Source organism: Stegodyphus dumicola, chromosome 7 (assembly GCF_044657685.1).
Source record: "Stegodyphus dumicola isolate Sdum_Otavi_A_Nest chromosome 7, ASM4465768v1".
Classification (NCBI taxonomy): Eukaryota; Metazoa; Arthropoda; class Arachnida; order Araneae; family Eresidae; genus Stegodyphus; species Stegodyphus dumicola.
In genome coordinates, this window is record NC_140774.1 from 9,307,841 (window position 1) to 9,333,903 (window position 26,063).

Genomic DNA, 26,063 nt, shown 5'->3' on the forward strand with positions numbered 1-26,063 from the left:
ACAAAATGCAATCTTGTATATGGATTTATTGCAGCTTGATTGACTGAATATTAAAATAGAAGCTTTGATCTAAAGATAAAGTATATCTTTATCTTTTGAAATATCTGTTATTCAAAATGTGAAAAATACTATTCTCATAATATTACAGTACTAGTTTCTTGACACTGAAAATGACCAAACATCTGTTTGAATAATGCTGTAATCAATAATAGTTGTCTGCTGATGTTTCCATATTTTACATTAGCAATCGTGCATATTTTTCACAGAGGGCATTCTTATGGTAATCTATTTAATTGATTTTTTTCTTTTGAGAATCACTTTAAGCTAATTATGTTGATTTTTTAAAGAAGAGTAAGTAGAGCTGTTGTGTATTATACAAACGATTTGCAAAGAGTTATGTTTCTTAAAAAGGTTTATTTTTAACTAAATTATAGTTGAAAATGCTCTTTTATGTGCTCTTCTAACTTACTTCTGCAGAAAATAATCTAATTAATTTTCAATCCTATATTTTTTACATTCAGTTTGATTTATCAAAGCTTTTTTTGTCTGTACTCATAAATATTTAAACTACAGTTTCATTAATCTTAAACTGTGTTAGTTTAACTATGCACTATTTAGTTCAGAAAGGGGAAATTAATACACATTTGAAACATTTAATGTCAGAACTTAATGCAGGTACTTATTTGAAATATGGTGTATTCTACAGGGTGTTTATAAAGTCCCAGATCCATTTTGATGTTTAATAACTCATAAAATAATGAAGATATAAACAAAGTTATAGCATTTATTGATGGAATAGCTTATATATTTTTCTTTTCAGGTTTGAATATCTTTACTTTTGTAAATATCGTCTGCACGTGTGGTTAATTTCAGATAATTTCATTTTCCAGTCTAAATATCTGTACTTTTCTAAATATCATCTGCTTATTAATTGCATTTTTCTCTCTTTTGTTTTTGGCAACTATTGCAATGTTATGGTGTTGGTGTATTTAATTATGGCAAAGCACACTAGGGCTATCTGCCTAAGGGGAGGGATGCCTTCGTGGAGGACTTTCTAAGGGAAACTGGCTTGTATACACGTTACACATGGGGAAAACCACGAAAACACCCATGCAGCCAGCCTATTCGCAGGATTCGAACCTCGGACCGAACTACCAGTGTTTAGTGACTTTACCGCTCAGCCACTGGTGAGCACAATGTTGTGGATTTTTTCCTTTGGGGATTTGTAAAGGACAACGTTTACAGGAGGAGAGTGTCGAACATTGATGACCTAAAAGCCAGAATTACAACTGCAATAGCCTCTGTGGATGCTGACATGTTTGCCGGTACCTGGCGTGAAATTGAATATCGACTTGATATTCTCTGTGTGGCGAAGGGGGCACACGTGGAAGTTCATCGACAAGGGTCATGAAACTTTTTTAGTCTATCTAACATTTATGTTATTAATTTTAATCTATATTTATTATTTTATGAGTTATTAAACATCAAAATGGGTCCAGGACTTTATAAACACCCTGTATTATATGACAATATATTATTGTATGACCCTGTATTAAATTGTATGACCCTGTATTATTGTATGACCCTGTATTATATGACCCTGTATTAAATGACAAAGACCTGTAAATTGACCTGTAAATTGTATGACCCTGTATTATTGTATGACCCTGTATTATATGACCCTGTATTAAATGACAAAGTCTACCATATGTTTACACAAATTAATTCAACAAATAACTGGTTCGGTAATTCAGCATTCCTTCTTATCTTCTTAAGGTAATAAGTTACATGTTTTTATAAGAAATATTGAATATGATATAACAGTGGAACTTTCTAAATATTCAGATATGCATTTCGTATTTTTAATATTTAATTTTGCACATCAAATTTTGAATCGGGATAATTTTTATAACAGTTAACTAGGCTCATGTAAGCAATGTTAACCTTTTAACTGTCATGCCCGAGCTAATCTCGGGCACAGCACTGGTGTTCGAAAATGTCACGCCCGAGTATCACTCGGGGTAATTTTTTTTGAGTGTATCATATTGTTATACCCGAATATATATCGGGAGACGTTTATTTCGGCTTCATCTCTTTGTCAAACCCGACTGTATTTCGGGAAAAGTTAATGTGCACTCAGTTCAATAGATGACAGCACTTTACTGAAGATTTCAAAGGTTAGAGGATGTTGATTGGATTTTTGCAATAAAAAAAATTGACAATTTGTGTACCCAAATCATCAAAATAACTTGACAGTTAAAGGGTTAAATAGTTTTAGACATTCAAAACAATAAAAAATTGTATGAACAAATAAATGAAATAATTTTAAAATTCTGAAGTTGCACCTGCTTTCTTTTATATCTGTGTTATACTAAAAATAGAAAATCTGTAACTGCCTGAAATTAAACTGTGCTTTCTTTAGATCCATTTCATTGGTGCTACAAAAATCAGTATAGAAAATCAGAAACTGTTCTTAATTTTTTATCAATGAACTCTGCCAAGTATATGAGTTATGTATTATAAATCTGTCAAAAGGTATAGCAAAACAGCCTGACATTCCATTACTTGCACATATATCAGCTATCACAGGAGATTCTATGTAGACCCACAGTCTGTAAAGTTTGAATCTAATTAGTGTATTTATGCCATTGTAGTATATTTTTCACTAGGAAAGTAACAAGCACTCATGTAAGTTAAAATTTTGTAACTTAAGGCATTTCACCAAATACAATGGGTGAAAATACAATAAAAATATGAGCTCTCTAAAAAATATTTTTAAAAGCTCTCAGATATAGTGATAATAAAAGAAGTTTTTGTTAGAATTTTTTTTAATTGAAGCTCTTAAATCAGATTTTTTATTAATATTTTAGGAATTCCAATATTAGGAATCTTCCCCCTTTTTTAAATGTGTGTTAAGCATTACATCATCGAAATTGCCATCCATATAGGCATTAAATTTCTTTGCTGTAGATGTTTTAATGTTATATATAATATATGTTTTCTTTCTAGAATGATCCAGACAGCTTTTGTAGATATGGAAAATATGTTTACTTTATTAAATACTGAGCCTGAGGTAAGCATTTTATTATTATCAGTTGGAAACTCTTTATGAATATTGTTTTATCTGTGTATTAAAATGGTTCATTGAAACACAATAAAGAAAGGAAAATACTGTAAGATTTCGAAGATACTTCAGAACTACAGAAAAAACAAATGTTCCTGATGTCTCATAGGGAGAAAAGATCACATGCAAAAGTGTGATGTGTAACATTTCCTTTTGTTGGATGATACATATCTTCGATCATTGTGCTGCTTGAAAATTACCAGTATTTTTATATGCAGTCATTCACTTTTTATTAGTTGAAGATGACAAACTGGAACTTTTTAGAAAGATAGTCATTGTATAACAGGAAAATTGCATTCCATGTAAACTGTTCACGAATAGAATGTATATTTTCTTAAAAACCACTGAAGTCTGTTACACAATACATGACCTGGACAATTAAGCACATTTGTCACATCTGAACTCATAATAAATAGATAAATGCCTGAAAGTGGATCATAAGTTCTAAGCAGCACATACATTAAATATACCTAACATCTGATTGGAGGCAAACCAGTGCTGTGCAGCATACTATTGTGCACGATCATTTATCACTGCTGAGTATTGATAGTTTGACCCTGTATTGATGCCTAGTTTGGCTTCACATGGGTGTTTTTATGGTTTTGCCCCACATGTAGTATGCATACACGCCGGTTTTCATGAAAGTCATCGCTCCTTTTAGGCAGATAATTGCCATAATCCAAATAACCTGTTTCTCGCTGAACAATCTTATGACCATGTTTTTCACTCATAAATACAGTAAAATGTATGCTGCAATTGAAAATAGTTCACTGTTCCATAATCTCATGAGGAAGCTTTTTATTGTTACTTTTACCTTTGAGAAAAAACTCCAAGTGTATGCATATATGCACTTGGTTTAGGTGTTTTAAAAATACCTGTTAAAAGTCTAAATGCAGGTAGACAGAATCTAGAATAAGTAGACTTTTTTTAAATGAAAAGTATGTACAGAAATGGTGCAGTTGAGAAATGACACTGTTGAGATCAATGAGGGAAGCTTTCCACTGATGTAAATCATAATTTCCTTAGCTGATTTCGAGCAGTATTCATCATTACTGGCACATGGATCTTGTCAACATGCATTTTGTTGATATCATTATAAAAAAAATGAAGTAGCTGCTTAAAGATGTACAGACAATGATACCCAAGTATCCAGCAGTTAAACTGCCGAACATTTGAGCATATTTAAGAGGACACTCATGAGATTGGATTATTCCATGCTTTCAGGCATGATGTGCTCAGGAGAAGATATTGGAAGATCATTAAGATTGGATTGGATAGTATAGACATGTTCTTTGGCTATCAAAATCACTAGATTTAATAGTTATGGATTTATTCTTTTTGGAGCATATTAAGAGTATGAATTTGATGAACACCTAATGGTATTTTCAGTTCCTATGTGTAAAATGCCTGAGATCTTTGCTAATGTCTCCCAATTCAAAACTTGTATTACAATTTATACCTTTACACTCAAAACTTGTGTTACAACTGACAGTCATATTTTCAAATGCTTTTAAAAATTTGAATCATTAAAGTATTTGTTTCTTTTGACTCTATCTGTGTTTCTTAGTCGTCTAATTCTTACCATCCTTATATGTCCTGACACATGTTATTTTTGCACACATATTCTATGACAATTACTTTGTACACATTTGCCCATTATTAGAATCACTGAGTTTGTTAAAATTTTTGTTTCAGTGAAATGCTAAGAATGGAAAACCCAAAAGTTCATTTTCATCATCTTATGCTCTTTTATTTAAAGGAAAAAAGAAAAAAAAAAAAAGAAAAGAAAGAAAGAATATTAGCCAGACTTCTTGTAAAATTTGTGTTATATACAGACAAAGTCCTATTTCTGATAAATTAGTTCGAACATGGTTTGAGAAGTCTGAATATGAAAAATGATGTTTTATTCTGAACCGATGATGATTCTGAAAGCAGTTGACAACTCACAATGTTATTTTTTTCCCCTTATTTTTGAGATTTTCATTTGAAATATTAAGCCAAAATTTAAATGTAGGAAATGTATGAAATTTTTTTTATTCAAGTTGTGTTTCCCGTAACTGCAATTTAACTGCAGAAGGTTTAATACAAGCATGCATGTCAATGATATTTTATTCTTTAATTGCAGATCTGTAATTGAGAATGTTTAAATGTCTGGTTGCATCAACAATAAATGCTAAGTCTATTATTTATTGTTCATGGACTTGGTAAAATGAATCTCCAAGGTAAAGTTCTGAAGAGTTTATATAAAAGAGCTATTGAGAGAAAGATTTTGTATATGGCACATGGTGGACTGCAACGGTCCGAATGTGTAACAAAATTTTGCAAATTCAAAGAATCGCTTTATTGAGGATTACTAAGTGTTTTAGAACTGTTTCCACAGTAGCTCTTCAGATTTTGGCTGGATGTCCTCCGATCGATATTTTAGCGGAAAAAGAATATGCTATCTTTAAATAAAAAGCTGGTAATAAAACTGTCGATTGTTTCAGTGAGATCTTCTCAGCTAGACATTTTGATTTGAGAAAGGTTTAGACATTCACCCAGCTTTGTTGAAACGGTTGAATTGGCATAAAGGCCTGCCCAATATGACAGGCTACACGATTTTTACAGATGGATCTAAATTAAATGGTCATGTGGGGGCAGCATTTTGTGTGTTCTCATATGAGAAACTAAGCTTACAAAGGAAATATAGACTTTCTGAAAATGCCTCTGTCTATCAGGCAGAGTTAGTAGCCCTGCGAGAGGCCTTGTTTTGGCTTATTTCTAATTCTGCTATAGATCCTGTAGAAATCTATAGTGACTGCAAAAGCGCAATTGTTTCAATTATGGATGTTTGTCCAAGTAACGATCTAATTAGACCGATAAAAGACATGCTAATTTTTCTTAGCGCTTTCAGAGATATTAAACTCTTTTGGACGAAGAGTCATATTGGTGCCATTGATAACAAGTTAGCAGATAGATTGGCAAAGGCTGCCACTGAAAATCAAATTATTGATTTTGAAGTAAAGACTTCCTTTGACAGTTTGAAATCTTTGTTGAAAAGAAAAAGTTTGACTCTATGGCAAGCAAAGTAGAACGACCCAGATTCTAAAGGAAGATTCACTTATAATTTAATCTCAACTGTAAATGAGAGAAGATGCCTAAGTGACAAGTATCTAAACCTAGCTCTAACTAATCATGGACACTTTCCCTTTTATTATAATAGGTTTTCAATTAAAAATTGTGTTTGTCCATGTGGCATGAGTAATGTCAATACTGAGCACTTGTTTAAAAACTCTTGTATGAAAAATATTGTTCTAAGATTTATTCCAGATATTGCTAAATTTAATACTTTAAAGGATCTAAGTAAATACAGTGACTAAATTGAAATTATCAAATTTCATAAAATATGTATCTGTAAATGAAATGAATTTATATATTGATTATGTTTAAAATTTCCCTGTCTGTTTAAAGAAAACTAGAATGTTTATGATATTCTGTTATTTTATTTCTTTGTATATGTAAGTAACATGTTTATATTAAGTATGTAATGTGCTTTTGTTGGTGTAGCTGGTAAATCTCACCAGCTCCTAGACTATTTCATATTTTAGTTGTTTATTCTATTTTAAGTTATTTCAGGTAGTAAGGTGGTAGTTCTATCGCTTAATGGGCCTGATTTAAGCCTTGTTTTAGATCTGAATGTTTCTTTAATTAAATAGCTCTACTAAGCCTCTAATGGCAGTACAGGAAGTTCAACCAGTCATCCATTGTTCATTAAATACTGCATCGATGATTTTATTTATTTATTAATTTATTTGTGTTATGAAAATTGGGATTTAATTTATTAAATCAATAAACTGTTTTCATATATCATCTTGTTATCCTAAATAGTTTCTCTCTAATTACTTTCAGTTTCTGCAAGCCATGCAACAATCTCGGTGTTTCAGAGCTCATCCACAAATAAAATTTACTTTCTTAGTTATTGTTTTCATGATCTTACCATCTGCAATTTTTTGGCACCTTATATACTACAAATACATGTTTGCAGACTGCATAATATTGCTTTGGGGACCACATGAGGTCCTAGTTTGAAACCACTAATGTAGTACATCAGTTGATGACTAGATTGTTATGCAAGTAATAGATAATAATAAAATAATGAAATTCATGTTTATTTTCATGTTAATAAAAACTTATTCCAGCTTTGAGGTCTTTAAAAGTTATCTATTTTAGTCTTTCATCTATGATAACAATACCAATACCTTGTTTCATTTATTTAAAATCCATATCCCTAATATTACTTATTCTTAATTTTTTTAATGTGCTTTAGATAATTGATATTCCTAATGCTTTTCATCTGAAAGTTGGCGATGGATGTATAGAATTCAAGAATGTGCATTTTTCGTATGTACCTGAGTAAGCATCATTTTCTACTCAAGGAAACTTAGTTTTTCATTTTTTTATATAAGTATTTTAAAAGAAAAAAAATAATAGCGTTTTTTCTTTAGGAGGCAAATTTTGAAAAATATATCTTTTGTTGTGCCACCAGGACATACAGTAGCCTTGGTAAGATTATGAAGTCCATATTTTACTTTATGGCAATAATTAAAATTTCAGAATCCAGAATTTTCTATTTCTCTTCTTCATTTCACATTAGTAGTTAGTTCTATAATAATAAATTATTACCAGCCAAATTTGAGCAGAAATATGTTTTGGCTAGAGTTTTTGCAGTTAGAGTTAACTAACAATAGGTATTTACTGTAAATTTCAGCAAAAACATTCATGACAGTTGCTGTGTATTACTACTTTGGAGTGTTTTTTTTATATTTTCATTATGCATCATATTTATGTTTTAATGTAAGCTGGAATATTAAGCATATTATTGTAATTAAATGTATATTTTCAACTCTGAAGAAGAATTTTTTTAATTAGGTATATGATATTTGCTTGCAATAGGACTCGAGTTTGATGAGTCACAATTGCTCGCACTACACTTGTAGACAATATTGTGACTGTCCTTGAGCGTCAGTATGCCCATTGCGATTATTCAGTAAGCAACTTGTGCCAAAACTTTGAGTTTGCAAGTGATTTTGTGTTTTTTGCATAATTTTTTGGTAAATTCATTAACAGTGAATTTTAGGAAAGTTAATGAGAAGACTCAAGCAATGAGTAAAACTATTAGAATCACCATCTAGGTGAAAAATGTAGATAGTTGCAAAATATGAAGATGGCATGCATATCCAGGACTTATTTGGCATGTATATCCAGGACCATGCATATTCATGGCTATTACATATACTATATGCCGAGTATGATGGTATCTATGATTGTGAAAAACAAAGATGCTATTAATTAAATAATAAATTTGAGAAGGAGGTACATCTTTCACAAAAAAAGGAGGAGAAAGTTCTCTCTCTTATCCATTCTACTGGACTGATTGTTGAAATTTAACTTGCGTTGTCCATGTTTTAAAAGCCCAACTTTGGATATATATTAGATTTATATATAGCAGTTGTTCTAACATAGGTATTTTGACACAAAATCGGACTTTTACTGAAATAACATACCATTTTTTTCCATATTTCCATTTTATGACTCAAATTATGTCAAAGTGCCAAGTTTTGTAAAAATCGCACGAGTAGTTTTTAAAAAATTAGCTCTCAAAATTTTAGCTCCTCCATGTTAATTGAATTTGAAATATATTTATTAATATCTGTTTTTTTTATTAAACTTATTTGATTCTTCCTTTCACATTTTGAAATTTAGGTTCATTCCAAGTAAAATTCACTTGTTTTTTATGACTTATTTTTTAATTTGTATTTTTTAATAATTTTTATAAATTTTGCAAAAAAAATTGAACTATAACTTTTAAATCTATTACCATCATCTTAGATGTATTTCTAAGCATACCTTCAAAACATTAGATTTTTTTATTTAAAATTTCCTGATGTACCTGAATTTACATATTGGCTTATTTTGAAATTTGCCATATTTGTTATAAGCAATAATAATGCCAAATGTGGTTTATGCACTTTGTTAAAATTATTTGAAAGTATGAACAATGACTTTTTCCCACTCATATACAATGAAAAAAAGGAAAGGAAAATAGGTTGCTATAAATTAAGAAGTTTGCCAAGCAAATTATTCTTGCTGCAACCTGAAAAAAATGTGCTAAGATAAATTTTTTAATTTCTCTCCAGAAATTACAAAATTTAATATCTAGGCATAATTAGAGTCATAGAATTGAAATGTGCAAAAAAATTGAAATGTTATTTCAGAAAAATTCTGATTTTGTGTCGAAATACCTATGTTAGAACGATGCTATATACACCAAAGAGCCATTACATTATCACATTCTTGTTAATAACATGTAGGACCACCTTTAGCCCTCATAACTCACCCAGGATGGCATTGACTTCACAAGGTACTGACTGATACATAGTCGGAGGTATCTGGTACCAAGTGCTCACCAACTGGTCCTACAATTCCTGCACATTGCGAGGGGGTAGTGTGGCAGCACAAATTTGGTTTTCTAGGTGGGATCACAAATGCTTTGATTAATGTCAGGTGAATTTGGAGGCCAAGACATGACTTGAAAGTCACTAGAATGTTTCTCAAACTATTCCCTGACAATTTGACCCTTTTGACAAAGTGCATTATCCTGTTGGTAAACATCATCCCCTGCCGGAAATATTGTTGTCATGAATAGGTGAACCTGATTTGCAACGATATTAATGCAGCACACAGACATCAAGGATTGTTCTATGGGGATTGTGGGCCCTTATGTGCTCCATGAAAGCATTGCCCACACCATAATACCGCCAAAACTGGCTTGTCTCTGTCCAACTGTGCATCTCGGAGCCAGGGTTTCATTAGAAATCAGCATATTAACACACACCCATTGATGTGATGGACAAGAAAATGTGATTCATCGGACCACACAACTTTCTTCCATTCTTCTAATGTCCAATTCTGATGTTTCTTAGCCCATTGCAGATGCAATTGGCAATGACGAGCCGCCAGTGCAGGGACGTGCTTTGGACTTCAGCTGCATAGGCCCAAATGCAGCAATGCACGCTGCACAGTGTGTTGAGAAACACTGTCTGAGTTACCACTGTTGCAGCTGGTGGTGATTTTCGAGCTGTTGTACCTGTTCGGTCAAGACGAACGATGCATAGCAATCTCTGCTCTTCCCTGAAATAAGTGTGCCACAGATGACACACTGCTAGCCGGTGACTTGTCATTTCACCATCCATACAACACTTTCGATATGTGCTCACAACAATTACACATGAACAGCCCACTAAATGTGCCATTTCTGATATTGATGTTCTCAGCCAAGCCATAATGATTTGATCTTTATTGAAGTCTGATAAATCAGCTGCTTTTTCCATTATGCTGCTAATCGCACTATATTTAGAAAGACAACGCATAGCGGCTTTATATACTCCAACATCAGCTGTGCACGCGCAGTGGTTTTGCTCCTGGGCGAGCCCATTGTTATGTATGGCAGGTGGTCATAATGTAATGGCTCTTCGATGTATAAATCTAATATATATCCTAAGTCATGCTTTCAAGACATTGAAAACGCAAGTTAAATTTAGACAATCAGTTCAGTAGAATGGGAGATACAGAACTGTCCCTTTTTGGAGGGGGAGAGGGGTACAAGGTCAATTACCAAGCAGTACAATGAATTACTAAGCAAAGATCAGAAACATTGTTGAAAAATTGGTTTTGATCTGGGTAGCTGAAATATTTTTATGTGATGTATCATGTAGTGATTCATTTATATACAGTATCATGTCTAGTATATATTTCACCCACTGCATCTGTATTTTAATATTAAGCAGTGTAAGAGTAATAACAAAAGTTTTAAATAAGCATGGATTAATTATTTTTGGTTTATTTCTTATTGGAAATGTTCATTTGATAGATGTCCAAAGATTTGGAACGGATTAATGATGTATACCAAGGTACCACTATAGTTTAATTCTAGTTAGCTTTGTTTATTGTCCTTACTTAGTAAAATGAAGTTTTATTAAATGCTTCTAAAAATGTCCTAGCCTATCTTGGATGGTATTTAAAAACTGAATTTCTTTTAGTTCTGAGAATAAGATTGAAAGTTATGTTAAGATGAAGTTAAATAAAGAAATAAAATTTTGGTCTATGGTGAATAGGAAGGGGTTAATATTTGATATTTATAGAGGATATTGCATAAGTGAGTAATTCATTTTAAGAAAAGTATACCGTATTTAGAAGAATTCATTTAATTATATAAATATGCGTGCATAGAACTGTTCAAAATGGAATTTTAAACATCACAGAATGATTAATAGCTTAACTACTAAAAAAATGTTGAAATCGCAATCACAATAGTTTAATGTATTACATAATAAAACTGTATTAACATTATTTAAATATATTTATTGGTATCTGTTTTAATCTTTAGGATTATGCAATTCCCCCCCCCCAGATAAACACTTCTCTTTATGGAAACATTTCTTCCAAAATTGTTAGATTTGCATGAAATTTATACAAATATATACATTTTATAAATAGCAATAAATTGCTATAGATAAATTTTATAACCATTTTATAAATAGCAATAAATCCCTGTTGATTATATATACATTTTCTAAAAATGGAAAAGTTTTATCTGTACTATACATAATAATATTTTCCCCCATACAAGTTGATTATTGCTCATCCAAATTTACACATGCATATGTTACCATGAAAGACTGAAATCTGGAGAATGTCAGCATTCACATATTCACTTAGTGTGCATCCAAAGTATTTGCTAGATATTTTTAGTTCTCAATTACAACCCCAAATGTTGACATTCACTATGCTGTGATGGTGAATGTTGAATAAAAAAATTTTTGTTGTGTTTTTAAATCATACTTTAATATTAAAACATATGGTACATGTCAAAATAGGAGTAAGCTTAAGTAAAAGCACGTGTAAATAAACTGAACTTAAAACCTTCTAAATGAGAAAAGAAAATAATACCAGTGATAAACTTACTTAATTATGTGATTGACATTATACAATCTTATTATTTGCAACAACTTCAATGCTATGACACTTTGAATTGCACAAGAGTCCCTGCTTTTACAGTGCCTCTCTGTTTGTCTTCTCAGCTTTCGTTTCAACTTCCACCAGAGGATGTTTGTACTTGTCAACATACATCATTTATGGTCCAAATACATAAGAATATAACCAAATATTCAGTCTTTCACCGTTTCACCGATGTGGTTGGTAAATGTTGACATTCACCAGAGATTGTCAGCATTCTCCAGTTGCAGACTTTCCAGTTAACACATAAACATTAAAATTTTCTAATATCTCCTAAGCATTTGTTGATATATATTAATTTGCATTTTACTGACAAAATGACTTATGCAAATAAAATGAACATTAAAGCATATCGGCAAGTGTATGAAAGTTTATGCAAATTTTTATTTTCTATACTAACTTGTACTAGAAACGAGTAACTTTTAGTAGAAAAATAGTATTCTGAATTACATTACTTTATATGAAATCTGGTATTATTAAGGCCTCTCAAAATGCCATTAATAATAGTCTTTCACACATACATTTTTATGCTATATATCTCATTTTATAGTATACTTTTTAATATGATATATTGCAGCATTTCATATCCACATATTTGGCATAATTTAAGGATTTATTTGTCAAAGAAAGAGTTTTTTGTGCATAATGATTCATACTGAATACAGATCTTAGTGGCTACTGTTTTGTAGTGGAATTTTAATTTTAATTTTCGTTATATAGTCTCTTATGTAATTGTTTACTCTTTTATACTTTATGTACTTTGCGTGCCAGTTAACTTGTTAATATTTTTGTGTTGTGCGTACATTGCATTTGCAATCTGTTATGTGCACACATATACCTATAAATTCAATAATTAATATTATACATGCTGGAGGTTAAGTAAAGATACCTTTTTTGTTTTGCAGGATGACTTTAATTTATGTTGACAAACACAAGGGATGCATAGAAGTATCAGCATAATAACTTCAGAAACAAACTGTGATCCCAAACTAATCTTTAGTTAATAAAAGCCTCTGAAGAAATTTTTCCGCTTAGTTATATGAAGGAATTAAAATAGAGTCACAGAATATGAAGTGACTTAAATTTGGTTATGGCCTAAGTTGTTTGTGAACCTATGTGCACAGATAATGAGCATCCATAGTATAATACTAAAGTACTGTGTGAATTTAACGAAGATCACTGTCAGTCCATTCTGACATCTCTCGACATCTCCCAGTATCTCTCGACATGTTGTGTTTACTCCTATGCTGTAGCTCCTAACATAATTACATTGCAGTGCTGAAAAAAATATTTGAAAAAAATCACTGATTCTGGAGTTTAATTATTTCATGTAAACTTTTGCAGGTTGGTCCTACAGGAAGTGGTAAAAGTACTATAACCAGATTACTTTTTCGCCTTTATGATGTTCAGTCTGGTGAAATTCTTATTGATGGGCAGAACATAGCAAAGGTTAGCATATTATTCTATCTTATTTCAAATAGTTAAATATGATTCTTGATACAGGCTTGATGGTTATTTTGGTTTAAAGATTAAATAAGCTCTTTCTTAATAATAATTTTCAATAAGACATGTAAAATCTCTGTAGTGACACATATTTTCAAAAAGTTTCCTTTTTTTTTACTTTGGTGTACTTTGAAATTAATTGAAAAAAATGTTTGCATTGCTTGAGTTGAAATGAATTTGATAAATATTAAAAAATATCGAGAAAGAAGCTGATGGCTTTCATTTTCAATTTTTTACATATGGATTCAAATTCCAATTGACTTTTTTAAAAATATTATGTTAAAAAATGAATTTATGGGAAGAAAATTCTCTTCAAATTTCAGGTGACACAGAAATCTTTGCGTCAGAGTATTGGTGTTGTTCCTCAAGATACTGTGCTCTTCAATAATACTATAAGGTTTGAACGAATTTTTAGTTATCATAATTTTTCTGTTTTTAGTTAAAAAAATATTGTGATCTATAAGTAAAATATTTCTAGTGCTTGAAATTTACATGCAAGTTATCCAAAAGTTGTTCTTCACCTCCTTAATATACTACTGCATGGAAACATGATATCTCACATCTAAGCATTTCATGACCAATGTCCTCATTTATGAGGAATATTTTTAAGAATTGACCAAAGATGAGATTTTACTATGTTTTATAGTAGCTGTAAAATTATAAACTATTGATCTTAGGTATCCTGTATTTTTAAATGCATAAAACTCACTGATATCTTTTTTTTTACTCTGCACCAATCCTTTTTACTTTGACATCCAAAATTCTATTCAGAACCTTTTCTTGCAAAGTGTCTACCAGCATAGATAATGACTTTATCATTGGCTGAAACAGAAAAATTTCAATAATTGACAGATAGCCCGGATTAAGTGAAGTCCGGGTTAATATAATGCGAGTTGACAAGGAGCATATTCCTTTTGGGTAGTGTTCCCTTAATTTCTGCTATATGAGCAGTTGAGAAACTTATTTTATGCTCTTTAGTCAGCTTACCAGTCAGTAACTAATATAATTAGATGACTGATCTATTGCTGCTTTTGCATCCAGCTGCCTAAATAGTTATTGTAAAAAAAGAAATATATATAAAGATTTTTCATGACTTCAGGTAGTGCAGTTTCATAGGTACAGTTAGTAATTAATAATAATAGGGATGAAGAGCTGCATTTATCGCTTTTAATTTGCATAGTTTTTTAATCAAAAGTAGATAGTTTTAACTAGAGAAAAAAATTAAATATCTTATGCTTAACATACTAGCTTTTAGAAAATAAAAATGTTTTATTTCAGGCAGTGACAGCACATTTCTTTTAAATTGCTGAGATTGCTGATTAAATTCGAAAGACAAACACCTTTTGCTTTGTGGAGAGGCAACAGATTTCTTTTAAATCATCTAGTTTGTTTATTGAATTTAAAAAAAAAAAAAAAAAAAGCTGAGTGGTAATGCACTTCTTTTAAATTGCTGAATTTTCCTATTAAATTCAAAACATAAATATCATATACTTTGCTAAATGGCAACACATTGCTACTCAGTTGAGTTTGTTAATAAAAGTTCCATTAAGTTTGCAGGGAGCATAAAATAAATAGATAAAAAGAAAAGTTGAATTTTGGGCTTTGAAGTGCTCTTTTTCAGGAGGAAGACTAGATCTGTTCAAAATTTGGTAGCTCTAGGTACTGCATTTTTCCACAGTGCGAGGAGCATAAATATATACATACATACTCTTCATTATTTAATGATAGAGATATTGTAAAGTTTTCAGGAACTTATAAAAATTGAACAAATGTTTAAGTAACAAAATGCAGCTTGTACCAGAAAATATGACAAAGAAGAGTTTTTTAAAAGAAAAAAAGAAGAAAAAGAATGGAATAGTAAATATTTATTTAATTCAGATGTAGAGATAGTAGGTATTTTTGGAAGCAGGCAAGGTGAAAAATTAGCAGTGCCTTTGCTGGGAATCAAACCGCGAACCTCTCAATCATGTGCTGAGCGTACAGACCACTACACCATGAAGGCTCACTAAAAAGGCGGGAGAAATACCTTATACAGTTTTAACAAATGTACTGATGATAATCACTGAATTGTACTGATGATAGTCACCACCATCATTACAATCATAACAGCATTGGAAATAATACTGAATTATTTTTTCTATAACTGGATATCTGGAACCAGTGGCTCCCAGCTTTTTTTCATTTGCGTACCCCTTGCTATGACCTCATAATTATATAATATGCCTAACTCCCGTTTCAGAACTTACTTTTAAAGCCCATACCGCCTTCAAATTTTCCTGCAATATGTCTTATTATTGTTTTATCTTAATGCTATAAAACTAAGACTCCAATGAATAAAGTAATAAAAATGTAATCAAGTAAATATTATTTCATTATTTATTTCAAATAAACAGTTGTTTTTAAACTGAAGCATAGCATTTTAATGAACTGCGGTGATTTTGAGTATCAGCTGTTGTAAAAAAAAGGAAAGAAGAAATTGAGTGAATTGATGAATTTATTGACTTAATATTTGATAAAATTTACACTTTTACCAAAAACTATAAGCATTAAATAGTGCTATACCACATTAAAATACTAAGCATGTAATAAATTTAAAAGGAATAAATGTATATAACTTCATTCCTAATAAATTAAAGTCAAAAATTAAGACTCAATATAAGAAAATTCCAGTAGCTGTTGCACATAAACACAAAACGAAAAGTACATCATCATATTATGTATCTAAAACTTAATTTTAAAAAAAGCATTTAACAAACAGCTGTAGTAAGGCAATCTTTTAAATTTAAGGCTCATTATTAGTGTGATTCTTGAGCCAAATTGCTTAAGTTCAATGTGTTAAAGTTGAGATCAAATCTGCAAAGGTTAGGCATTAAATTTCGTTAATTAAGTATCCAATTTATTAGTGTGATTGTTTTTTAATGCATATGTATAATGAAAACTTTCTTTGTACAAATCTTTTGTTTGTAAATGAAAGCAAACATTTTAATGCCTTTTCACTTATTTCTACTCTTCTGTTGTTGAAATCCCATAAGAAGCAATATACTCAATTTGAAGGATGGCCTTCAAAGAGTAATCAGTCAGCAGCCCAATAAGTTGCTGTATCTCAGAGAATGATAGTTTTGAAAGAACCTTAAAGAAATTTTCCTTGGAAGATTCTGAAACCCAGTTGTCTTCCTTATGTCATTTAGGAATGTAATGTTTGAATGATCCTTGGAGTCCTTTTAAGTGGATTATTATATCGATCTGAACTAGAGATGTGCGTGTCATGTACCCAATGGCTGCCCAAACCATCACACCAGGTGCAGGGCCCCTATTCCAATATCGAATGCAAGGAGACGACATGTCGTCTCTTAGGACACTCTGGACACATGCAGCCATTAGAATATTGCACGTAGAACCGGTACTCATTTGAAAAGGCAACATTGTGCAACTCCTGTAATCAGCTTTGTCGTTTGGCACACCAGAGTCGTTGTCTCTCTCTATGCTGCATTGTCAAGGGAAGCTGAATTAATGGTCACCTTGCTGATAGCCCATGCTGCTGCAAACATGCCCATTAACTGACTAAATGCTGTTCAGTATGACCCTCAGCAATCCATTAATTCCATATTCACATGACAGTGGTTGAATGTCGACCAGTGCAACCAGCGATATCATGTAACAATAATATACACTTTCGAAACTGCCTCGATCAAATTTCGAAACTTGCTGGTAAGCATTTCTTCTTATTATTTGAGGCATAATACAATATTCTGAGCAAATTCCTACCTTACAAAGCACTTTCCGAATGAGAAATCCACTACACAACCTTTCTTACACGACACTCACATCTCTAGTTCGGATTGACATAATATTTCACTTAAAAGGACTCCAAGGATCATTCAAATGACATGAGGAAGACAACTGGGTTTCAGAATCTTTTAATGAAAATTTCTTTAAGGTTCTTTCAAAACTATCATTCTCTGAGATACAGCAATTTACTGGGCTGCTGATTGATTAATCTTTGAAGACCATCCTTCAAAATGAGTATATTGCTTCTTATGAGATTTAAGCAACAAAAGAGTACAAATAAGTGAAAGGCATTAAAATGTTTGCTATCATTTACAAACACAAGACTTGTACAAAGAAAGTTTTCACCATTACATGTGCATTAAAAACAATCACACTTATAAATTGGATACTTAATTAACAATCCAGTTACAAACAAATAGATACAAATTTTTTTCAGTGGCTTTCTTAAGGTCCAAATGTGAAATTTTATCTGTTATCTGGTGATAAAAACAATGAAAATCTAGTTCAACCATTCTGCAGAATAAATTATGATATCATTAAAATTAGCAAAAATCATATAATTAAAATCGTAAAAACAACCTTGTATTTAGCGTAAGTATAATGAAACACTCAATCGATTTCGAGGGCAGCTAAAGGTCCCTCCTCATCAGGAGAAAGTAATACCTAGAAAGAAGAAAATAAAGGAGAAGGAGTCTCAGAAAGACGTGGTCCTTATCAGCACTGCACGTGGTTATAACTGGATTTTTAATCAGAGTTGCTCTGGCCACCTACTTTTACTGAGCCAGGCTATCTGATCAAGCATAAAGGACAAGAAAAATTAGCGAAGTTAAAATAGGGAGCGAGGGGCAAATGCACCTTCACGCTCAAAATCTGAACTTCAAATAATGGAAAGCAACCACTGAACGGATTTTTCTACCCTCTGGTAGTACCAAACGCGAGGAGGTAACGCCATCTATCGGCAAAAATAACTGAATTAAGATAGTAGAATTTTAAAGGCATTAGGAAGGACTGGATTGGACTTCAAATCATTAAATAAACCTGCTAAATCTTTGTGAATGTGAAAAGCCTCAAAGAAATCCAATTCACCTATGGAAGAAGCCTTTTGGATAATTTTTGCAGACCCAAAGTCAAAAGTGCTGATAAGGACCACGTGTTTCTGAGACTCCTTCTCCTTTATTTTCTTCTTTCTATGAGTGTTTCATTATGCTTACGCTAAATACAAGGTTGTTTTTTACGATTTTGATTGTCACATTAGCGTGTTTCTCTTCTAGTCTAATCATACAATTGTTGAAAATTCAATAGTTATGTTAAAGATGCTGTTCAATGTGTGTTTGAAGAAGAACATGTTAAAAAAATTAATAGCATCCCTTTCTTACATGATACAGTATCTTGGAGGATTGTTTGGTATCTAAATGATGGAAATGCTTCATATTTGCATTTGATAAAGCCTTCCCACATACTACACCACAGGATTGGATGCTTTCATAGTAGTTTCAGTTCTGTGCATAGATCTACTTTAAAATGAATTTTTTGAATGTCACTGTTGCAAAGCAAAGTAAGAGAGTTACATAATTTACTCAATCGTTAAGTCAATAACAAAAAAAAAAAAAAAAAAAAAAAAAGTTTGGTTTCCAGTAATTTTATACAGTACATTGTGACAGAGTTAGGCAAAAGGTGCTATATGGGATGCATAAGAAATTGAGCAATATGGCTGATGTTAGTGGTACTAGATACAATGAACTGTATCTAGTACTACTAAAGCCTAACTATCTGACATTCAACTAAGTGAAAAAGTTTAGAATTTTAGAAAAAAAAAATATTTTCCCACAAAATTAAGTAAATGGGAGATTTGTAATGCCATTATAGAGCTTGTTATACTATTAGCATGTATACATCGTCACCAGACGGTATGATTTATTATCAAAATGGAAAATATGATATGACTATATATGGTAAGAACTTCACCTTGGTTTTATGTAAACCCGATTGATTCTCAACGAGCTGGTTAATTTTGGTGAAGACGGATATAGTTCTGTTTTTCTTGCATTTTGAAAAAATTATTAATATCTAGAGTTTCCCATATATGGGACAGCATGCAGTAGAATTATAGGATCTTGCCATCAAAAAAGGCCTAGTGTGTGACTTTATTTGATAATGGATAACAATGGCAGTGCAATGTGAAAAATTATGATAAACAATTTAAGTTTATGTGCTGTATCTGTTTATTATCTAATTATATGATCTTTTATTAAATTTCTACAGAAATGATGGCACACACATGATGACATCTCCAACGGCTTTCATGTTTGGTGGGATTTTATACTCGAATAGGTTACTTTCAAATTTAAGTCCTACATCAGCTTTTATGTTTGAAATGTGTCCCCCTCCCCCAGTCTTATACAGAGGATGTTCGCACATTTTTAGACGAATTTGCTTTGCTATGAAAACAAAATCACCTGCTTGGAAAATTTGTTTTTATCTGCAACTATATTTTTGAAAGTATAAATTACCATCTGCTACTTGACAATTTTGTTTTCATGCGAAATAGCAGTTTTAAAGACTATGTTTGTGCTCTTACTGAAGAAAATTATTTGTATCTAGTTTTTAAAAAAGACTGTGAAAGCCATTATTTTTCGATATGTAAAGCAAAAATAGATACTGTCAAAAAGAAAGGAGAAAAATTTTGGCTTCAAAGAGAAAAATTGTTCAAAATACATATCCAAATAAAAAATGGCATGCTTCAAATGTTGCAAAGGTAAGAACTTTAATGTTAAAAGAAAATCCATAAAGTAAGGCTAAGTGTCAACTGTAAACAAAGTGATTAATGTTTATTTGAATCATAGAAAGGCAAAGAAAACTTATTACTTTTCTTCACGACATATTGCCGAATACAGAATGTGCTGCAGAATTCTGTATAAGAAACAATTATTTGGTCAAAAATGGAAAAATATTGTCACTATGGATGAATCTTGGGTATATTTAAATGACTGTAATAAAAAGAGATTAATTTATTATCATCAAAGAGAAGAAAAAAAATCTTAGAACAGGTTTCAAAGAATCTAAAGAAATTTTCAGAGATTTATGATTGTTGCTGGTTTTTGATATAACACAAAATAAAAATTAAAGAGAGCGCAGAAAACTGTTAAGGTCAATTCCACATAAGAAATTATGTTTCTTTACCCACAGTGCCATCAATCAGTAGAACTGCATCAAGACAAAGCAAGCAAACGTATGTCAAAATCTACTTTTAATTTCCTGGGAAAAAATTGAACAACAAACAGGTATCAAAACCATACCCTTCACTTATATGCCTACTAAATCTCCTGATGTATCATCCCCGGATGTTTGCCTTTTTGGATTTTAAAAAAGCGAATTGTCCGAACGTCAACCTACAGCTCTCCTTGGACTCTGGGAAGCTGTTCAAGAGGAATGGGATAAAATACCTCTTTCGATACTAAAAGAGGCTTTATTATCTTGGAAATTATAGTGAAGATTAAGGGTTATCAAATCGAACGTTTAAAGCGCAAAAATTTTAAGTAAAATATTTCTGTAAATACAAAGAAAATCATCTGAAAATGTGCGAACAGCTTCAGTAGGATTTTAAATGTAGGCTTTTGATATTTTAGTTGGTAAAAAAATATGATGACTGGTTTTATAATTTTAGACTGGGAGTTTTTTCTATTCATTTGACTTTTCTAAAATGAATCTCCTTTTTTATACACTCAGTTATTCGGAATTTTCATGTGTCTGGTATTTGGCATTTTTTGAGCTTTCCGAATTGTCAAGCTTTTACCGTATTTGTTATATGTGTACTTTTTATTTAATAAATTAAAAATTTTGGAATATTTTCCTTTTTTTATCATTGATTTAACATTTTCCCTCCATTATTGATAATTTTTTCTCCCATTCCTGACTCTCTTTTATTCATCACATAACCCCCCACCAGGGAATATTATTACCACAGGTTGTGAACCGTTGCCTAGAACAATTACCTTTGTGCCTTATAATGAGCTTCTTGAATGTGAATAAATTATTTTTTTCTACTGTTCTTATTGTGATCATTATTATTTATATGGTGCAATGTCCCTTACTTGTACAATGTTGAACTGAATATGTAGCCTTAAATCCTCTCTTCTTGTCATTCATTTTTATTGCAATTGCCATTTTTTCAACTTATATAAAGTTTTTTAAATCTATATTAAGTTTTGGCTACCTTTTTATATTTACCGGTTCCAAATCTTTGAATATTAAATTCATGAAATTATTTTTTATTGCTTGTATTAATTATAGTTTTTGCTGTAATTTATAATTTAATCACAGAAGTCAAATAATAAAATTTTCTGTGTTTTTTTAACTTACTACTTTTAAATATATTTTCTCAAAATAATAAAATAGCATACATATGTACATTTGCAGTTACTTTGTGACACAAAATTATCCTAATAATATTCTCTTAACTTTTAAATGACTTTATGTATAAAGTCATTCAAAAGTTAATGGAATAAAAACTGTAAAATAAGAAATATAGTATTTGCATGAGCTATAATTGAAACTTATATTCTAATTGGAAAAATTAAAAATAAATTATAAATCGAAAGAAAACTTTATTATCATAAGTCTTTTGAAGTTGTTAACCAAAGCGAGAAATATAAATCGTATGAAATCCCAAAATTATGAAATGTAATTTAACATGTATTTGAGAATCTGGAAATTTGTCTCTGCTAAATTATAAAAAGTATTCTTCTGCTAAATTATAAAAAGTATTCAGCCTTCAGTTAAGTGTTAGTTATGTAAGAAACTGACTATATTTTTAAGTATTTATGTACTGAAATGAAATGTGTATGTTTTGTTGACTTATTGTTTAATGTGATGTTAGATATAATATTGGCTATGGGAGGCCAACAGCTTGTGATGAAGAAATAGAAGAAGCAGCTAAAGCAGCAGATATGCATAATCAAATTTTGAGTTTTCCTGAAGGTGAAGACTGTTTCATATTAATTTTTACTATTTTCTAAACTATTGAATTTTTTATGCAAGAATTCATACTGCAGATGATAATTTTTAATTCTGTGGTTGTTACTAAATATTTTTCTCATAAACTTACTTGATACATAATATGTATTATTTTGGTTTTATATGATAGATTTTATTGCATATATTCAAAATCTTGTATATATTGTGTCACAGAAATTTATGAAATTGATTGCAAAATAATTAAATTTTTTAGAATATTATTTTAAGGATATTAGTTTTGTAAATGTCATTTCTTAATTTTATTTCAAAATATTTGTTGATTCTTAAGGAGGAATAAAGCCATCGCATATTTTCTGTAGTAGAAATAACCTCAACTATTAATTAACAGTAATTAAATTTTGAAATTATTATGCACGATCTACACATAAAATGCTTTTGTGGGTTGCTAAAACTTAGATGTATTTTACTGAGTGTTAATTTTGCTTTAGAGTTCTAGCTTATAGCTCAAAATTTCTTTTTATGAATTAATTTATTGATAATATATTATTTCAGGTTATGATACAGTTGTTGGAGAACGTGGACTGAAGTTAAGTGGAGGTGAAAAACAACGAGTAGCAATTGCAAGAACAATTTTGAAAGCACCTTCATTTATCATTTTAGATGAAGTACTAATTTTGAATTTATATTAAATCTTTTCACAAAAAAAAAAAAAAAAAAAAAAAAAAAAAAAAAAAAAATGTCTGAAAAGCATGCGAAATATTTTTCTGTTATTTATTTATAGGTAGGACAAAAATATATTTATAGATTAGTGTGCTTGATATTTGTGTCTTCTATGTAAATACGAGGGCCATCCAGGAAGTAGATTACGTTTTCGTCTGTGTCCGCTAGGGGCGGGGCTAGCGCGGCCATCTTGGGGTCAGAGCGTTGCGCAGCTCAGTCTGCATCTAGCCGTGCTAGTGAGAGGTTCGTGCTGTGCTCCGTTCAGATACTGTGACGGTTTGAAATGTCTGCGTTAATTGAAAATCCCACGAGCTGCACTCAGTAATAAGGTTTCTGACTGCAAAAAACTGTAAACCGATAGAAATCTATCGGCAGCTTCGTGAAGTGTATGGGGACAACATTATCACTGAAGGTGGAGTGCGTCAGTGGGTCATAAGATTTCAAAATGGCCGAACCAATGTTCACGACGAAGATCGAAGTGGGAGACCCAGCATAGTGACCGCCGAACTTCTCGAAAAAGTCGATGCTAAAGTCCGTGAAAATCGAAATTTCACAATAAGGGAACTTTCTTTGAGTTTTCCACAAATTTCGCGAAGTTTCTTGCACGAAATCATCAGCGAAAAGCTTGGTTACCACAAGTTTTGTGCAAGATGGATTCCAAAAATCTTGACAGAGGACCACAAAAATCAGCGAATGGCTGCAGCGTTGAACTTTTTGGACGCTTACCATAAGGATGGTGACTCTTTACTCGATCGCATCGTTACTGGTGACGAAACATGGGTGAAACATGTGAACTGTGAAACGAAATTGCAATCAATGCAGTGGGGGCACACAAGTTCTCCCCAAAAACCCAAGAAATGCATGCAAACAATGTCGGCAAGGAAGATGATGGCGACTGTTTTTTGGGACAGAAAAGGTGTAATTTTGGTGGACTTCCTGGAAAGAGGCACTACAATAAACTCTCAAAGGTATTGCCAAACTCTCCAAAAACTCAGAAGAGCAATTCAAAACAAGCGCAGAGGAATGTTGAGCTCTAAGATCTTGTTGATTCACGACAACGCCCGGCCCCACACGGCAAATGTCACTCGTAAAGTTCTTGAATCTTTTAAATGGGAGTTGTTTCCTCATCCGCCGTACAGTCCCGACCTGGCACCGAGCGACTTCCACCTATTCCCAGCAATGAAGAAGTGGCTGGCTATGCAGCGTTTTGATGACGACGCACAGCTGCAAGAAGAGGTAACGAAGTGGTTGAAGGCGCAGGCGGCCGAATTTTTCGACGAAGGAATTTCCAAGCTCGTACATCGCTACGATGAATGCCTTAATTTGTATGGTGACTATGTAGAAAAGTAGTATTTGAGTGTGGCTTTCATCTGTATATAATAAAATTTGTTTCCTATACTTTGTTTATTTTTTTATTCCAAAACGTAATCTACTTTCTGGATAGCCCTCGTATATTGTTGATTTTATATATATGTACAGTTTATAAAGATATCAGAAATACTATAGGCAAGAGATTATGAACAAAAAAACAGATTTCAGAACTAATTCAGAAGACAAACGGTTTATTTGCGGTTTTGCAGCTGAGGATGGTGGTTCGGTAAAACCATCGAAACTAGTCCTGTGGAAATTTTGTAAATATAATGCTGATTTTTGCTGTTTGTCGTCTGAATTAGTATTTATTCGGCGTGTTATTGTGTCTTAATTATAGAAGCCCCAAACAGATTTCAGAACATTAATATTCATAATATTTCCTTGTTTTACCGCATAAAAAATTGTGGACTTTATTTTTTAAAATTAAGTTTTTTTAGGGGGATTATAGTTATTATTGTTTGCCCATCTAATGTTGATTGTAAATTTTTAATATCTTAGTTCTTCTATATACTGTCATTTATAAATAATTCTATAAAATTATATATAAGTCTATAAAATTCAATAAAATTTGGCTCTAATCATTTATTATAGCCTACAAATTGCAATCCTTCCTATTTGAGAGTAACTTACTTGACTAGAAGAGAAACACGCTAATGGGCCAATCAAAATCGTAAAAACAACCTTGTATTTAGCGTAGGTATGATGAAACACTCAATCGATTTCGAGGGCAGCTAAAGGTCCCTCCTCATCAGAAGAAAGAAATACCTAGAACGAAGAAAATAAAGGAGAAGGAGTCACAGAAACACGAGGTCCTTATCAGCACAGCACATGGTTATAACTAGATTTTTAATCAGAGTTGAACTGGCCGCATATTTTTACTGAGCCAGGCTATCTGATCGAGCATGAAAAATTAGCAAAGTTAAAATAGGGAGCGAGGGGCAAATGCACCTTACGCTCAAAATCTGAACTTCAAATAATGGAAAGCATCCACTGAACAGATTTTTATACCCTCTGGTAGTACCAAATGCGAGGAGGTAACGCCAACTATCAGCAAAAATAACTGAATTAAGATAGTAGAATTTTAAAGGCATTAGGAAGGACTGGATTGGATTGGATTTCAAATCATTAACTAAACCTGCTAAATCTTTGTGAATGTGAAAAGCCTCAAGAAAATCCAATTCACCTATGGAAGAAGCTTTTTGGATAATTTTTGCAGATCCAAAATCAAAATTATGGTTAAAAGTCCAACTATGATACACTATTGAAGACTTGTTAATTTCGCCTTTTCTGACATAAGATTCATGTTCCTTCATAAAAAACTTCAACGCTCTTTTCGTTTGGCCGATATATCTTAAACCACACTGACACGATATACTATAAATTCCCCAAGAATTCAAGACAGAAACGCAAACTTTTAGAATCGAAGGATGAATTTTATTAATAGGGGAGAAACCGACTGGAAAATTGAATTTCTGGAGAATCTGTGCAATTTTCTAGCTAACAGAAGGATAAAATGGAAGCACGATGA

At 31.6% G+C, this 26,063-nt stretch overlaps 1 protein-coding gene across 3 annotated transcripts in view; it reads left to right on the forward strand.

The window, feature by feature from the left end:
* The window catches only part of Hmt-1 (ABC transporter ATP-binding protein/permease Hmt-1), an 82,139-nt gene that overhangs the window by 37,720 nt on the left and 18,356 nt on the right, over nt 1-26,063 (forward strand). For 2 of the 3 annotated variants that reach the window (XM_035372922.2, XM_085819866.1), the window contains exons 11-17: nt 3,010-3,073; nt 7,431-7,516; nt 7,609-7,666; nt 13,523-13,627; nt 14,005-14,078; nt 22,347-22,447; nt 22,997-23,109. In XM_035372922.2, the coding sequence (XP_035228813.1) occupies nt 3,010-3,073; nt 7,431-7,516; nt 7,609-7,666; nt 13,523-13,627; nt 14,005-14,078; nt 22,347-22,447; nt 22,997-23,109 (601 nt within the window). The remainder of the gene's footprint in view (nt 1-3,009; nt 3,074-7,430; nt 7,517-7,608; nt 7,667-13,522; nt 13,628-14,004; nt 14,079-22,346; nt 22,448-22,996; nt 23,110-26,063) is intronic. The other variant, XM_085819865.1, reaches the window with a different exon arrangement.